Here is a 16,451-nt window from a genome sequence, read left to right as displayed (position 1 = left end):
AGCACTTTGGGAGGCCGAGACGGGCGGATCACGAGGTCAGGAGATCGAGACCATCCTGGCTAACACGGTGAAACCCCGTCTCTACTAAAAATACAAAAAAATTAGCCGGGCGTGGTGGCGGGCGCCTGTAGTCCCAGCTACTCGGGAGGCTGAGGCAGGAGAACGGCGTGAACCCGGGAGGCGGAGCTTGCAGTGAGCTGAGATCCGGCCACTGCACTCCAGCCTGGGCGGCAGAGCCAGACTCCGTCTCAAAAAAAAAAAAAAAAAAAAAAAGAAAGTATCAGCTTTAGCCAGACCACGGATGAAGCTCTCAGATGTCACAGCATCCGTGGGCTTGTGAGCTCAGGTGAAGGCGTTGAACCCTGAGCCCTGGCTTCCCATCTCTTCACTTGCTCCCTCCACCACCTCACCCCCACATTCGGAATGGCTTCCAGGTTTGTGTCTTTAATGGCACTTAGGCAATAAATAAAAAATACAGTGCAGTGCTGACTGTGTCTTCCTTACAGCTTTCTGAAGTGAATCGATGTCTCTGGAAAGAGGAACAGAGTAGTGTGAGTGTGAAGGACTGGATTCCTCTTGCTTTCTCCTGACGCCCATTCCAGGGTTTCCCCAGGCAACTGGGAAGACCATCCATGGTGAGGCCTGCAATCTAGGCTGCAATCTCACTGATCAGTCAGGTGAGTCACCTCTTTAGGAGGGATACCGGTGTATGCCAGTACCCAGTTCCAGGGGAAGAAAGAAGTGTGTGCCAGGCTTCTTGTCCAGTTAGGCAGGATACGAGCCCTGCTGGCCATCATTGGTCAGTACCACCTCCTACCACCTCCAGTTTCTGGCTTCCTCATGGCCTTCTTGGGGAGTCCCCAGCTTCCTCGTGGCTTTCCTAGGGGGAATCCCCAGCTTCATGGCCTTCCTGGGGGAGTCCCCAACCTCTCCATGGTCTTCTTAGGGAGCCCACAGTAATGGAAGCCTGATGGGTGCTGTGATCCCAGGGACACGGGCAAAGCGCTGCAGACTCGCTCTCTATACCTCTTTTCACATCTGTGGGAATCCAAGGCCCTGCGTGGGTTTTCTATTTCCAGCTTTACTCCAACTTCTGGGGTCCCATGATATAAAAAGTGTCAACTGAGTGTCTGCAGATCTGAAAGAGACCAGTCACAGCATTGTCACCCTTCCCAAACCCAGCATCTCTGTTTTCTCCAACAGGTCCTGCCTCTTCTACCTTTTTATCTATTACCACACTTCCAAACCTACTGCAATAGCATGGCCCTCCCCAGATACACTCATATGCACTTCTTTCCTATTATTTTGCATCATTTTGCCTTACTAAACCAATGTCCCTCCTGGCACCTTCCCAGCTCTTGATGGACATCTCCAGCCTGATCTCAGAGAAACGTAATGCTATTACTATTACTACTACTAGCTAATAGCTTATTGAGGACCTGATTTGTGCTAGGCTCTGCCTATTATGAATACATGTGCTAGGCCATGTTCTGAGCCCTCAGTCTATATACTGTTCTCATTTCATAGCAATGGAAACGTGCTGGTCAGTGAGGAAACCAAGGCACAGAGGGGGTAAGTAACTTGCCCAAGTTACTTTTTATGGGCTAATAATAAGTGCAGGAGCCAGGATACAAACCCTGACAGCCTTTTCCAGAGGCTGCACTTTGAACTACTAGGCTACAGGGCTGTCTCCTAAAAGTCAAAGTAGATCAGATACTGTGGCTGAATCCCGTTCCCCTTCTCCCTCCTGTAGTAGCTTACAACGCATGACAGCTTCTTGGACTTGGCGAAAGCCAGCATCAGGGCCCCTGCCATCGACGTAGTACATGAATCGGAGCTCAGGTGGGTAGGCATCTCTGCTGAGGCCCGACAGCAGGGGGATGGTGCTGCCCTCAGCCCCTGGGGCCTCGGTCAGGGCCTGCAGCATCTGGTACCTGCACCAGGGGTCCTGAAGGAAGCCCGGCGTGATGAGCAGCACACGGCAGTGACTATTGTTCAGTGCCTGGCACAGCTCGGACACGATAGCACCGCCTGGGGTTGCATCCCGGAGCTGCAGGAAGCAGCGCAGGCTGGTGGTGCTGCCTTCCAGGTAGGAGACCAGGTTCTGGGCAGCCACCAGGTCTTCCTCACTGTGGCACACACAGACGTCATAGTCCTTGCTCCAGCGACTACTGCCGCTGTCACTGGCGTGTGTGGGTGGCAGGCTGGGAGACGTGACTAAGCTGAGGCTTGGGGAGAGTCTGTCCTGTGAGGGAGGCTGTGAAGTACCGCTGGAGGTGCTTTCTGGGGAGTCCGGCCTCTTGGGCTTCTTCAGCAGGGTCTGCCTGAACCAGTCTGTGGGGGAGAAACACCGCTCAGGCCTGTGTCTTCTTAACAGGTGCCCTCTCACTGCCCACACAGGGAGGAGCCCACCTCACAGCGAGGCAGACAGACTGCAGTCCGCTTCCCTGCACTGGGAAACATCGTATTCTCAGAGACCTGTTGCTCCACTATTTTGTTTTGTTTTGAGACAGAGTCTCACTCTCACCCAGTCTGGGGTGCAGTGGCGTGATCTTGGCTCACTGCAACCTGCACCTCCCAGGTTCAAACAATTCTCCTGCCTCAGCCTCCTGAGTAGCTGGGATTACAGGTGCATACCACCACCCCTGGCTAATTTTTGTATTTTCAGTAGAGACGGGATTTCACCATGTTGGTCAGGCTGGTCTTGAACTTCTGACCTCATGATCTGCCCACCTCAGCCTCCCAAAGTGCTGGGATTACAGGCATGAGCCACTGCGCCCGACACTCCGCTATTTTTGTATATCCTTTGGGACTTGCCTAAAAGTGCCCTCTAAAGGTAAAGGTTTTGGACGTATGTCAGAACTCTGGAATCCTTATGTGAGAGTGTCCCACCAGCCTGGTTAAGAGAAATGGCCTTGCACTACTCCCAGGCTCTTTGATACCTGGTACCCCCAGCCCACCTTAAGCAGAACTTCCCACTAGAGCTGACTAGTCAACCACCTGGGAGTCTGCAGGCAGAGCTACGTTATGCGAGAAGGATCCATCAGTCCCAGAGCCCACTTCCAGCACCGAGGGGAGGTGGACTTAGATTAGGAAGGGCTACCTATACAGGAAGGAAGGGGCATGGAGGACTGGCATCTGTTTGGCCCCAAGAAATCCTAGATTGTCGCCAGATGGGGAAGAGCCTACTGCTCAGAGCTGCTGAGGAGCGGAGAACTTCGCGATTCAGAACCCACACTCTGGAGTCAGGGACACAGTTCTGACTGTGGGGCCGGGCGCGGTGGCTCACGCCTGTAATCCCAGCACTTTGGGAGGCCGAGACGGGCGGATCACGAGGTCAGGAGATCGAGACCATCCTGGCTAACACGGTGAAACCCCGTCTCTACTAAAAATACAAAAAACTAGCCGGGTGAGGTGGCGGCGCCTGTAGTCCCAGCTACTCGGGAGGCTGAGGCAGGAGAATGGCGTGAACCCAGGAGGCGGAGCTTGCAGTGAGCTGAGATCCGGCCACTGCACTCCAGCCTGGGTGACAGAGCGAGACTCCGACTAAAAAAAAAAAAAAAGAAAAAGAAAAAAGTTCTGACTGTGGCTCACTTTCTGTATGACCTTCAGCAAATTAGTCTGTGTCTCCATTGCCTCATCTGTAAAATGGGTTTGTCTTAGGGGCTGAAAGTTCACTGAGAATGCAGTGTCAGGTGCGTTGTAGGGACTCCGTAAGGAGATGAAAACCCAGCTTCCCCAGCCTTTGATAAGGACAGATAGTTGTGGTGGGGATGGATTCATTGTCTCTCTCTGCTTGGCTCCTCCTCCAGATGGTTCTGGAACAAAGATTTACACAACGAGAGACAGTGTTAAGCCCTCAGCACACTGGTTTCCAGGCTGGGAAAGCTAGCTGAGCAGGCTTGGAAAACCTCTGAGCCAAAAGGATCAAGATCTGGCTGAGCTGGCGCAGGCCTCCCCTCCTCACTCTCCACCGTGTGTCCAGGCCCTGAAGTCAGGTCAGGAGTTCCCCCCTCAGCCTTCCTGCGTCTCCCTCTGAGTCTGGACCAGGCAGGCCTCCCACTACGCCCTATGGAGACTGAGCACTACACTCAGGAACACAGCAGAGTTGCGAGTCCGGTTCCACTCACCAGCCATCTTGCCTAGAGGCTTCTTAGGCCGAGAGCCAGGAGCTGGGAGGGAGGTCGATGATGCCATAGCGTGGGGCTCAAAACTAGCCCCGTGAGACCAGGCATCGGTAACGGGGGAGGAGGGAGAAGACCCAGTCTTGACCTCATGGAGCAGCCATCCTACAGAGGGCAGAGAGAGAGAATCACAAAGGCTGCACTTACCCTGCTCTCATTCCCCGTGGAGGAGCTCTGGGAAGTTGGGTTTCTCTCCTAATGGCTGACAGAGGCTTCCTCTCTAAATGGGTCCTGCATTCCTCATGAGATTAGGGCCAGACACGACTGTGATTGGAGCTGGGTTCTAGATAAAGCCAGAGCTGTGTAGTGTGGTCAGACTTACAGGGTGTGAGCTCAGCATGACCAGCTGAGGGACTGTTCTCTGCTCCACCTGGCCGGGAGGATATTCGGGATCTGGGGAAGGGCAGCTGTCAGGCAGCTCTTTACAAGGACTTCCTATGTAAGGCCTGAAATGGTAGAAGAAGGACAGTTGTTATTTGGACAAATAATTATGTATCCAGATAGACAGAAGCTGAACAGTAGAGAGCACATGCAGGAAATCTTGGGAGACTTTTCCTCCAAGTCTGCCTCCCCCTGAATAACTCCATCCATGGACCCATCGCTCCTGCAGCTATCAGCTCAGGAAGGTCATGTCAAAAAGTGGTGAAGACGGCAGACTGCAGGTAGAGTGCCTGATTCTCATCTCTGGTTAACCGTGGCCTTTGGCTGTCTTGCTAAACTCCAGTTTCTCCATTTATGAAATGGAAGTACTAAAGCCTCCTTCTCAGCATTATTGTGAAGATTAAATGAAATAATTTCTGTAAAGTCCTAATGGTGCCCGGCATGTAATAAATGCTTAGAAAAAGTGGGCTACTATGTATATAAAATTAGATATTGGAGGGATATATTATGTTCATGGTTTATAAAACTTGTAACATTAATGTTTCCCCAACTGATCATTAATTCAGTGCTGTTGCAAAGTCTAGAAGATTTTTTGTTTTTTAGGTTTTTTGGTGGGGAGGTTGTCAGACTGCTTCTACATTTATATGGAAATAAGAAAGCCCAAGAATCCCTTAGAAAGGCAACCCACCATGTTCTCTTCCCACTATAGTGACAGTGGATGCCCCTGACAGTGGACACTCCTTCAGCCTTAAGTTTCTGTGGAGCAGAGCCTGTGGGGGCTGTAGTATTCTAGTGACACTTCTCCTGTGAAAGGCTGGCAGAGCAACTGGCACAGGGCTGCTTTCTCTTTGGTGGATCTGTGAGATCAAAACCTGAAAACTCATAGAAACAAGTATTATTAGACACACTAAAATAAAACGCTTCAAAATTTAAAGAATGTGGCCAGGCACGATGGCTAATGCCTGTAATCCTAGCACTTTGGGAGGCCAATGCGGTGGATCACCTGAGGTCAGGAGTTCAAGCCCAGCCTGGCCAACATGGTAAAACCCCATCTCTACTAAAAATACAAAAATTAGCCAGGTGTGATGGCGGGCACCTATAATCCCAGCTACTCGGTAGGCTGAGGCAGGAGAATCTCTTGAACCTGGAAGCGGAGGTTGCAGTGAGCTGAGATCACACCACTGCACTCCAGCCTGGGCAACAAGAGCGAAACTCCGTCTCAAAAAAAAAAAAAAAAGAAAAGTAAAGAATGTCTTTCTATGCTGCACATTAATGCTTTGTTCACTGATGCATAGAAGACAAGGGATGCTGAGGATTTGTGAACATATATCAAAGTTCAAAAAAGAAGTAGAACTTAAACCATAGCAGCAAACGAGGCAGAGTGAAGAGTTGGAATGGGTCCAGGAACCAGAGAAGACATCTGAAAAAGCAACACAGCTAAATGTGAAGCCACCAAAAAGGCACTGGAAGTTGACTGATACGTATGAGTTTCTTTTCTTTCCTAATATGCTTGGGATTTCAGACAGCCTAAGTGGTAGGCTGCAGCTAGGGCCATTCAGAATGCCTTTCTGCCCCTAGTAGTAGACATGATGTCAGTTGGTTTTTGCATTATTTAAATATTTTTTCAATTCTGTTTTAATATTCATTATTTGGCCTTGGTGCACTTGTAAACTAAAGCATCATTTGATTTCTAAATATTGTAAAGGTTAAAAATCAGCATAATATGTTAATCTACTTAATATATGTAGATTTAAAAGTTTCAGTTTCTCATTTTATAAAATGACTTGCCCCTTTGGCAAAACATGCTGATTTGGGGAAATTGCTTTTCTATTGCTTGGTTAAGAAGAAATCCAGCTGTCCAGCAGTATATGCCACTAGAAGTGGGGTGGTATAGCCCTCATGAGAACATTATGGAAATTTTTTTTTTTTTTTTTTTTTTTTTTTTTGAGGCGGAGTCTCGCTCTGTCGCCTGGACTGGAGTGCAGTGGCCGGATCTCAGCTCACTGCAAGCTCCGCCTCCTGGGTTCACGCCATTCTCCTGCCTCAGCCTCCCGAGTAGCTGGGACTACAGGCGCCTGCCACCTCGCCCGGCTAGTTTTTGTATTTTTAGTAGAGACGGGGTTTCACCATGTTAGCCAGGATGGTCTCGATCTCCTGACCTCGTGATCCACCCGTCTCGGCCTCCCAAAGTGCTGGGATTACAGGCTTGAGCCACCGCGCCCGGCCGGAAATGTTTTAAGAAAAATAATAGCACCTTTGACAGGATAATTGAGCAAGATGGCAGGTAAATTCCAGTAACCATACATAACCATACACACTGCCTACTTCCTGGAATCCAAGATGCCATGCACCTTCCTTGTTCCTTTTCAGTTCTTTTGTAGCTGGGGCTGTGGAACTGTCACACATTGAAACGTGTTAATGTTTCCAAGACCTGGTAACTGTCATCATATCTTGAGATGTGGTTGACAAGTAGGTAAGATAATGAACCCAAATATCCAACTGGAAGCTCTACTCACTAGCTCTGCCTATTCTCTGATTTGCTGTGTAGTATAATATGCAGTCGCTTTTTTTGTGATTTGAAAAAATTCATAAAGTAGAATCATACCAAAAATGCCCACTTTGTAAGAACGAAGACTTGATAGAAAATTAGTAAAGAGACCAGGCATGGTGGCTCATGCCTGTAATCCCAGCACTTTGGGAGGCCGAGGTGGGCAGATCAGCCTGGCCAACACGTCGAAATCCTGTCTCTACTAAAAATACAAAAATTAGCCGGGCATGGTGTCACATACCTGTAATCCTAGCTACTCGGGTGGCTGAGGCTAGAGAATCTCTTGAACCTGGGAGGTGGAGGCTACAGTGAGCCGAGATCACGCCACTGCACTCCAGCCTGAGTGACAGAGCGATACTCGATCTCAAAAAAATAAAGAAAAGAAAATTAGTAAAGAATTTCTTCAGAAAAGAAGTAACACAATACCTTTAGTGCTTTCTAGAATGCTTTTCCAATATTATGTGCAGAAATTGATGTAAAGGAAACACTATGGAGTTTTGCTATATAATATAAAACCCAAAGTGGGCCAGGGCACAGTGGCTCACACCTGTAATCCCAGTACTTTGGGAGGCTGAGGTGGGTGGATCACGAGGTCAGGAGTTTGAGATCAGCCTGGCCAACATGGTGAAACCCCATCTCTACTAAAAACACAAAAATTAGCTAGGTGTGGTGGTGCGCGCCAGTAATCGCAGCTACTCGGGAGGCTGAGGCAGGAGAATCGCTTGAACCTGGGAGGTGGAGGTTGCAGTGAGCCGAGATTGTGTCACTGCACTCCAGCCTGGGCGACAGAGCAAGAGTCAAGTCTCAAAAAAAAAAAATCTAAAGTGTATTTAGTATCCAATATCAAACTGGTCTCCAATTTCTATTATATAGGAAATGTACTGAAGCCTGTGAAGGCATATACTTAGAATATGTATCTTTTAGAGTTCATATTCAATTTCTGTTAAGCAGGAATCACTATCTGGGGTAAACAGAACAGTGGCCCACAAAGAGGCCCACATCCTACTCCCCGGAACTGAGAATATGTTACCTTCCATGGCAAAAGGGGATTTGGCAGTTGTGATTAAGAACCTTGAGATGGGGGTGGGGGGGGTGCCTGGATTGCCCAGGTGAGCCTAATGTAACCACAAAGATCCTTTCAAGAAGCAAGCAGGAAGGTCTGAGGCAGACGAAAGAGCTGTGCTGAGGGAAGCAGGTGCCAGTAGGATGTAGGTGGCCCCTAGAAGCTGGAAAAGGCAAGTCCGTGGTTTCTTTCCTGGAGGCTGGAGAAGGAGCACGGCCTTGCTGATGGCCATCTTAGAACGGTAGGATAATCAACGTGTGTTGTTTGAGGCCACTAAGTTTGTGGCAATTTGTTACAGCAGCAATAGGAAACTACTACACTATGTCTGATTAGATCAGGCCAATGAATGGAGAAAGTATTGGATTTCAGTTGAGTGCTAAAAACTGGTCTGTTTAAAGGTTCAAATTGTTTGAAACAGTTTTTATATATTTAAATAAATAAATTACCATCTTCACCTGACTTTACATTTAAAAGAATTTTGATTTCAAAGGCTGTTTCGTTCTCAGTCACTTGCTAAAACATTTGGGTAGGATTAATTCCGGTTTGTAGGACAATGTCACTTAAAGTCCTGAATATAATTCATTTATAGCTTGATAGACACAAAACAGTGTTCTCAAAGAGGTTTGGAGACTCTGGTGCAGATTTGGGTGGCCCCTGTGTTCACACGTGGGACTTTCTTTTTTTTCTCAGACAGACTCACTCCATTACCCAGGCTGGAGTGCAGTTGTGGAATCTCAGCTCACTACAGCCTCTGCCTCCTGGGTTCGAGTGATTCTTGTGCCTCAGCCTCCTGAGTAGCTGGGACTACAGGTGCTCGCCACCACATCCAGCTAATTTTTATATTTTTAGTAGACGTGGGATTTCACCATGTTGGCCAGGCTGGTCTGGAACTCATGACCTCAAGTGATTGGCCCACCTCAACCTCCCAGTGCTGGGATTGCATACAGGCATGAGCCATCATGTCCGACCTTTTTTTTTTTTTTTCCAGACAGGGTCTTGCTCTGTCACCCAGGCTGGAGTGCAGTGTTGTGATTACAGCTCACTGCAGCCTCAACCTCCAAGGCTCAAGCAGTCTTCCATCTCAACCTCTAGAGTAGCTGGAATTATAGACGTGAGCCACCACACCTACCTAATTTATTTTTTTCTTTATTTTTTTTTTTTTTTTTGGTACAGACAGGATCTTCCTTTGTTGGCCAAGCTGGTCTAACTCCTGACCTCAAGTGATCCACCTACCTCAGCCTCCCAAAGTGCTGGGATTACAGGCGTGAGCCACCACGCCCAGCTTTAATTTTACTTTTATCTGAGTCTTCTTGCTAGGGAAGATTTTTTAAAAACTAGACTTAAATAATACAACTATAAGGGGAAAAATGGTAAAATAAAAAACATTAGAATGAATAACTTCTGTTCATCAAAAGACATAAATAGGAGAGTGAAAAGGCAATCTCCCAAGGGAGAAAATGTTTAAAAATACATATCCAGGGCCGGGTGCAGTGGCTCACACCTGTAATCCCAGCACTTTGGGAGGCCCAGGCGGGCGGATTACGAGGTCAGGAGTTTGAGACCAGCCCCACCAACATGGTGAAACCCCCTCTTTACTAAAAATACAAAAATTAGCTGGGCGTGGTGGAGGGTGCCTGTAATCCTAGCTACTCAGGAGGCTGAAGCAGGAGAATAGTTTGAACCCGGGAGGCAGAGATTGCAGTGAGCCTGAGACAGCGCCATTGCACTCCAGCCTGGGTGACAGAGCGAGACTCCGTCTCAAAAAAAAAAAAAAAAAATATATATATATATATACACACACACACACACACACATATCCAATAAATATCTTATATCACAAATATTTCAAGGACTCAATGGAACTAGTAAGAAAACGACAGAAAAATGAGCAGAAGAATTGAGCAGGCACTTCACAAAAAGAATATTCAAATAAGCAATAGACATAAAAACAGTTCATTAGTCATCAGAGAAATGCAAACTAAAACCTCAATGCATCACTGCTGGGCACTCAGCCAAATGGCTACAGAGAAAAAGACTACCAAGTAGTGGTAAGAGTGTGCAGGAATGGGAACTCCAACACTGCTGGTGGGCATGTAAACCATACAACTACTTCGGAGAAGTGTTTGGCACCATAAAGATGAGCATACATACATCAGTAATTTCAGTCCTAGGAATATACTCATACAGCAGTGCTTACAGATTTTTGTTTAAATTATTTTATTTATTTATTTTTTTGAGACGGAGTCTCCCTCTGTCACCCAAGATGGAGTGCAGTGGTGTGATCTCGGCTCACTGCAACCACTGCCTCCTGGGTTCAAGCGATTCTCCTGCCTCAGCCTCCTGAATAGCTGGGACTGCCGGCACCCACCACCACGCATGGCTAATTTTTGTATTTTTAGGAGATACGGGGTTTCACCATATTGGCCAGGCTGGTCTCGAACTCCTGACCTTGTAATCCACCTGCCTTGGCCTCCCAAAGTGCTAGGATTACAGGCATGAGCCACTGTGCCCGGCCTGCTTACAGATGTTTACCAAAAAAGACAAGAATGTCTGTAGCAGCAAGATACAAAATAACCCCACAGTGGAAACGACTGTCCATCAACCCGTGTCCAGTAAAATGGATAAATTGTGGTCTAGCCATACAGTGGAATATTATACACCAACAAGAATAAACTGCTAACGAAACATGGGTGAATATCACAAAACATATTGAATGTCAGATGTCACGCACATAAGAGTACATGAAGGTCCGGGCTCAGTGGCTCATGCCTGTACAATCCCAGCACTTTGGAAGGCTGAGGCAGGCGGATCACCTGAGTTCAGGAGTTCGAGACCACCCTGGCCAATATGGTACAACCCCGTCGCTACTGAAAATGCAACAGTTAGCCGGGCGTGGTGACAGGCGCCTGTAATCCCAGCTACTCGGGAAGCTGAGGCAGGAGAATTGCTTGAACCCGCGAGGCAGAGGTTGCAGTGAGCCGAGATTGCGCCACTGCACTCCAGCCTGGACGACAAAAGCGAAACTACGTCTCAAAAAAAAAAAAAAAAAAAGTACATGACGTATGATTCCATGGATGGAAAATCCAAAACAGGCAACCCTATTTTATGGCGTTAAAAGCCAGGGATGTAGTAATGTTTTCTTTATTGCTCTGAATCAGGAAATGTGTGTGTTACGGAAAATGGTTGAGCTGTACACTTGTGATTTGTGTGCCTACAGACCAACTCTTCAATCTGAAAAATAAGGAGATGTGGTTCCCTCTGAGTCATTCCTGACACTGGTGTCCCCTAGGTTTGGTGTTTCAACGGGAGTTCTCCACACTTCCCCCTCTCGGTTGCACTTCTAGGGTGTGCTGTGAGTCTAACGTACCTGTCTGTCCCCTGGGGACCAGGGAACTGGATCTGGCTGGTCCACCGCGGTCACCCTAGTCGTGGGCACAGTGGCTGCCCAGCCCGTGTGGAGGTGCTCATTAAATGACTGTGGTGTAATGCCTCGATAGGTCCCTAACCCTAACTAAGGTTACGCACTTGCTGAATCACTGCCACAATGACAACCCGAAGAGCAGAGGAAGAGGCTGTGACCGGAGCAGAGAAGAATGTGAACAGAAACGACATCCACAAGGCACTGACCGCCAGGCTCTTCCAGCGAGGCAAGCGAAAGGTGAGCCGCCCCGCGCCCGCTTCTTTGCGACAGAAAAGGTGACAGCCTCCTCGGAGGGCTCTTTCATGTCGCTTGCGTGTTGCGGGTGCCAAAAAGGTGAAGGCGAAGGGAAGCGGATGTGCCGCCAGCAGGGCAAGGCCGGGCTGGAGGCGGCGCGGACCCCCGCGGCTCTCGGTGGGGCCGGGACTCCGGGGCCCAGGCCGGCCGCGCTCCGCCCCGCCCACCCCACGGAGTCCCGCTGCGCCTCCCGGTCCCCCGCGACCCCGCCCCGGGCTCACCTGTGTGCGGGCCCAGTCGCGACGCGGGCTGCGCGGGCTCCCCGGGGAAGAGCAGCGCGCAGGCCCCGCTCCCCGGAAGCGCCGCCCGCCGCACCGCCCCTCCCACGCAGCCCGGCCCAGTCCAGACCCGGGAGGCGCTCGGGCACGATCGGGCTGCGGGAGACGCGGGACGGGGCAGCCCCCGTGTCCACCGCAGCCTGAGCCCCGGCCAGCCTGGCTTCTGTATGACTCCGGGTGCCCGTCCTCTACGCTAGCTGCATCGGGGCGGTCCGCAGCAACTCGGAGAGGAGCCTGTGGCCAGGGTTCCCCGGCGCCCACCGTGACAACCTAAAGCCTGGGTTTTGTTCTAGGTGGGGGAGAAGGAAAAAAAAACCCTATTCCACCCATTTAATCCTCCTAACACCCTGCAAGGGGCGTGTTCGTACCTTTTTCCTTTTATACAGTGGAGAAACATGAAGCTTGGAGAGATGGAACGACTTTTCCAAAGGTCACACACAGCGAGGGGTGTACGGGGCTACAGTGTAGGAGGGGCAGACCCGGGCAGCAGCTGGGAAGGCAGGCCGCAGCGGCCGCAGCTCCTGTCCCAGACACTGGTTGATGCCGATGGGGATGGAAACACCGTCTCATGCCAAAGTGCTTTCTTTGCTCCTCTGAGCAGTGATCCCACATGGGCGTTATGAACAGCGCTGCAGGATGCTGCAGAGCCGCTGCAAACAGCTTGGTGTAGGCAAGATGCTTGGAAGTCCTGGGTGAAAGAGATGCCTTTGCCTCCCACTTCTTGGAGCTCTTCAGATGTTGGTGAACGCTGTGAAGCACCTTGGGGAGAAGGGAACGGAGCATGCCCCACCCTTGTTTCAGTCTACAAGAAATGTGAATGTCTTCCTGAGCGTCTTGCTACAGGGCATGCCAGTTTGGAAAACACTGTCCTCAAACTTTGTGCACGAAATGCTGGAGGGTGGAGGTAGTTTAATTAGGCCACGTAAGATTCATGATCTCCCCCTCCAGTCTGATTTCCTCCTTTTCTCACCAGCCCGCCAAAGCGGATGAGCTGCCCATCCTGGGAGGGCTCTGGAGTCAACTGCCTGGGTTCACAACCAGCGCTCATCACTTACTAGTTGTGTGGCGTTGGTGAAGTCACGCGACTTTTCTAGGCTTGCTTCCCTCATCAAATTATGGAGACATGAAGCTTGGAGAGATGGAACGCTGGTGTTCTTGCAAGGATTAGATGAGTCTACATAAAGTAGATCAGGCACCTGGCCCTGCACCCAAATGCCCAGTTTGCTTTGACTCTACCAAGTATACCTCCACCCAGGGCCCTCCTTTTGCCCAGCTCTGCTCTGCAAAACGCCCTTCTTCTAGCAAGGCCTATTTTTTTGTTTGTTTGTTTGTTTCCTTTTTCTTTTTTTTCACATCACATAGGTAACAACCCTTAACAAGGTTTAAGGGAGGCACATCTCACACATGTGCGTGAACACCCAAATATCATGCTTATGAACTACAAAGGGATCAAGGCCCATTTTTGCAGCTTATTCAGGAAAGCTTTGCTTAACCCAGCCCTTCCCACCTCCATCCCTCAAAGGCAGTAGTGCTTTTCATTATAAAGACCCTGTGCTCTGGCTGCTTAGCTCCCATTTTAAAGTAAAAATTCCCCGAGGCCAGGGATGGTTCTTCAGGCTCCAGCCAGAGCAGAGGGACACTTGAGGAACACTCAGATAAACAGGACTTGACTGCGCCAAGTAGCCAAGTATGGGCCAGGCGTTGGGACAGCTGAGTGTCGGGCAAGGATGAAGAAGGTTTGCTCCCAGCTCTGCACAGCTCAGTGGGGAAGTAGAGCCCTGTGGGAGGACAGGGGAGTTGCTCAGTGCTTTTTTTTTTTTTTGAGACGGAGTTTCGTTCTTGTTGGCCAGGCTGGAGTGCAATGGTGCAATCTCGCCTCACTGCAACCTCCGCCTCCAGGGTTCAAGCAATTCTCCTGCCTCTGCCTCCTGAGTAGCTGGAATTACAGGCATGCACCACCATGCCCAGCTAATTTTGTTTTACTAGAGATGGGGTTTCTCCATTTGGTCAGGCTGGTCTCAAACTCCCGACCTCAAGTGATCTGCCCACCTCCGCCTCCCAAAGTGCTGGGATTACAGGTCTCAGTGCTTCTTAATAAACATAGTACTCACTGTGTGGAAGGGAGCAGCTTCTGGGTGAGAAACACTTGAAGGCCTTTTCCCTTTCACCCTGAGATTGGAATGTCTGTGCTGAAGGGAGGGGGAGCAACTGCCTGGCACCTAGGGGAATCTCACAGGGTCAACCCGGATGTTGACTTGTCCCTCCTCCATATCCCTGGCAAGTTCCTTCCTGTCTTTCAGCACCGCCTTCTTCCTCTTCTGCCTTCTGCCTGAGGCCTGGGCCCCCCACCCTAACCCCAGGGGCTTCTGCTGTTACCTCTCTGGTAGCACATCTCCTCCTCTGCCATTAGTAAGGCCCACCTCCATCAATTCTTCCCTCCCTTTCATCCTTCTCCACAAAGGCCACTATTTTTGTTGTTGTTTTGTTTTTGTTTTTGAGACAGGGTCTTACTCTGTTACCCAGGCTGGAGTGCAGTGGTGCCTCACAGCTCACTGCAGCCTCAACCTCCAAGGCTCAAGTGATCCTCCTGCCTCAGCCTCCCAAGTATTAATAGCTGGGACTACAGGTGCATGCCACCATGCTCGGCTAATTTTTGTATTTTTTGTAGAGACAGGATTTTGCCATGTTGCCCAGGCTGGTCTCGAACTCGTAGGCTCAAGTGATCTTCCCACCTCAGCCTCCCAAAAGTGGTAGGATTATAGCTGTGAGCCACTGCGCCCAACCCCAAAGGCTGCTTTCGAGGCAGAGTGGGCAGTTTACCAGCTGTTTCTATTCCCATTCACTTCTCCTTCTCTGCAAATGTCCAGTCCTCAAATTCCACTGAAACTGCTCTTCGAGAATGAGGCCAACACTGAACTACTTGGGACTGAATCCAGCAGGTACTGTGATCACTTCCTCCTTAGCTTCCACGACGCCACACTCTCCTGGTTTTTCTCCTGTCTCTGTGGGTACCTCTTCAGTGTCCCCTTCTTTGGTTTGTCCCTTAAATGTTGGTGGGGTCCCTCCAGCTTCCCTCCTTGGTCCACTACTCTACCCTCTGGGGTGATGCCATCCTGTTCCATGATGTCCACATCTCTATCTGTAGCCCAGATTGTCCCCCAAGGACCATGCCAATCAGCCCAACTCCTTATTTAAGGGATGCCCTACAGGTACCCCTCATTCACATCCCAGACTGCACCACTCACTCTGTCCCTCACTTCGCTCCTCCCTGGTGCTCCTCATCTCTGGGAGGGGCAGTACCTCCATCCAGAAACCTGGCCATCCGACTTAACCCACTTCTTGTTGCTGGCATCACCCTGGGAACCATGATGGTTCAGGCACTCCCTGTCTCTGCCACACGGACTGCAACCACAGCCTCCATCTGGCCTCCTTACTGCCTTGACATCCTCATCTGCTTTCCACAAGGTCACCCAGGTGATTCTTCTAAAGGGAAAATCTGATCGTGTTGCTCCCGTTTAAAACCCCTCAGTGGCTCTGGTTCCTCTTCTTGCACTCCACGATCCAGGCAGAAAAAGTCATACTGAATCCTGCTATGGTCTGTATGTTGGTGTCCTCCCTACAGTCATAGGTTGGAACCTAATACCCAATGTGATAGTGTTGAGAGGTGGGGCTTTTGGAAAAGTGATTAAATCATGTGGACTGTACCCTCATGAAAGGGATGAGTGTTCTTGGAAGAGGTTGAAAGAGGTTGCCTTACACCTTCTGCCATGTGAGGATGCAGTGAGAAAGTACCATCTTTGAAGCAGAGAGCAGGCCTTTACTAGACATTAAATCTGCTGGTGCCTTGATCTTGGAGTTCCCAGCCTCTAGAACTGTGAGCAATACATTTCTATTATTTATAAATTACCCATTCTAGGGTATGTTGTGATAGCTGCCCAAGTAGACTAGGACAAATCCCTGAATCTTATTAGTTCTTGCCTCTGGGCCTTTTCATATGGTTTGCCCTCAGCCTGGATCCTTCCTTGGCCACCTTGCATTCACTTCACTAAATGCCCATCCTTTAGGTTCAGCTCAGAGGTCAACTTCCCTGGAGAAGCTTCATGGAGAAACCCCTTTGCCACCCTCCTACTCCCACCCTGGGTGAGGTGTCTGTGTTGTGTGCTTATGCCAGCACTGTGGGGGTCACACTGTATCTGATCTAGGGATGAGGGGCTAGGAGGGGCAGGGCTATGAAAGTTCCAGCAAAGACAGGACTATGTTTTGCTTGCTGGTATATCTCAAC

General features: G+C 49.7%; 1 protein-coding gene and 1 pseudogene across 12 annotated transcripts; both read right to left on the bottom strand.

The window, feature by feature from the left end:
• Nucleotides 1-278: 278 nt before the first annotated feature.
• Nucleotides 279-12,249, bottom strand: TIRAP (TIR domain containing adaptor protein). Of its 12 annotated transcripts, XR_004435980.1 has the most exons (6): nt 5,254-5,612; nt 4,507-4,630; nt 4,131-4,289; nt 1,762-2,334; nt 1,027-1,138; nt 279-529 (listed from the first exon to the last, which is right to left on the bottom strand). XR_004435980.1 is itself a non-coding variant. In XM_033206205.1 (5 exons), exons 3-5 carry the CDS (start codon nt 4,195-4,197, stop codon nt 1,119-1,121), a joined length of 660 nt encoding a protein of 219 aa, XP_033062096.1. In that variant the 5' UTR covers nt 4,198-4,289; nt 4,507-4,630; nt 5,254-5,612; the 3' UTR covers nt 279-1,118. The 12 variants fall into 12 exon arrangements, 8 of the variants coding, with proteins under 8 accessions (XP_033062096.1, XP_033062094.1, XP_033062093.1 ...); XM_033206205.1 differs by having other exon boundaries at nt 279-1,138; XM_033206203.1 differs by lacking the exon at nt 279-529 and adding an exon at nt 12,113-12,249 and having other exon boundaries at nt 1,045-2,334; nt 5,254-5,437.
• Nucleotides 12,250-13,521: 1,272 nt separating this feature from the next.
• On the bottom strand, nt 13,522-13,619 carry LOC117081899 (annotated as a pseudogene).
• Between the last annotated feature and the right edge of the window lie 2,832 nt (nt 13,620-16,451).

This window comes from Trachypithecus francoisi, unplaced genomic scaffold (genome assembly GCF_009764315.1).
Source record: "Trachypithecus francoisi isolate TF-2019V2 unplaced genomic scaffold, Tfra_2.0 Lachesis_group8, whole genome shotgun sequence".
In the NCBI taxonomy this organism is placed as follows: Eukaryota; Metazoa; Chordata; class Mammalia; order Primates; family Cercopithecidae; genus Trachypithecus; species Trachypithecus francoisi.
The sequence above is the reverse complement of the archived record's forward strand: the minus strand, read 5'-3'. Positions and strand labels throughout refer to the sequence as shown.

Excerpts from the sequence above, each read along its gene's own strand:
- TIRAP (XM_033206203.1), bottom strand. The coding sequence starts at position 4,197 with ATGGCATCATCGACCTCCCTCCCAGCTCCTGGCTCTCGGCCTAAGAAG. Across the intron at positions 2,335-4,130 it reads GCCTCTAGGCAAGATGGCTG|ACTGGTTCAGGCAGACCCTG; the intron begins GTGAGTGGAACC and ends TCTCCCCCACAG.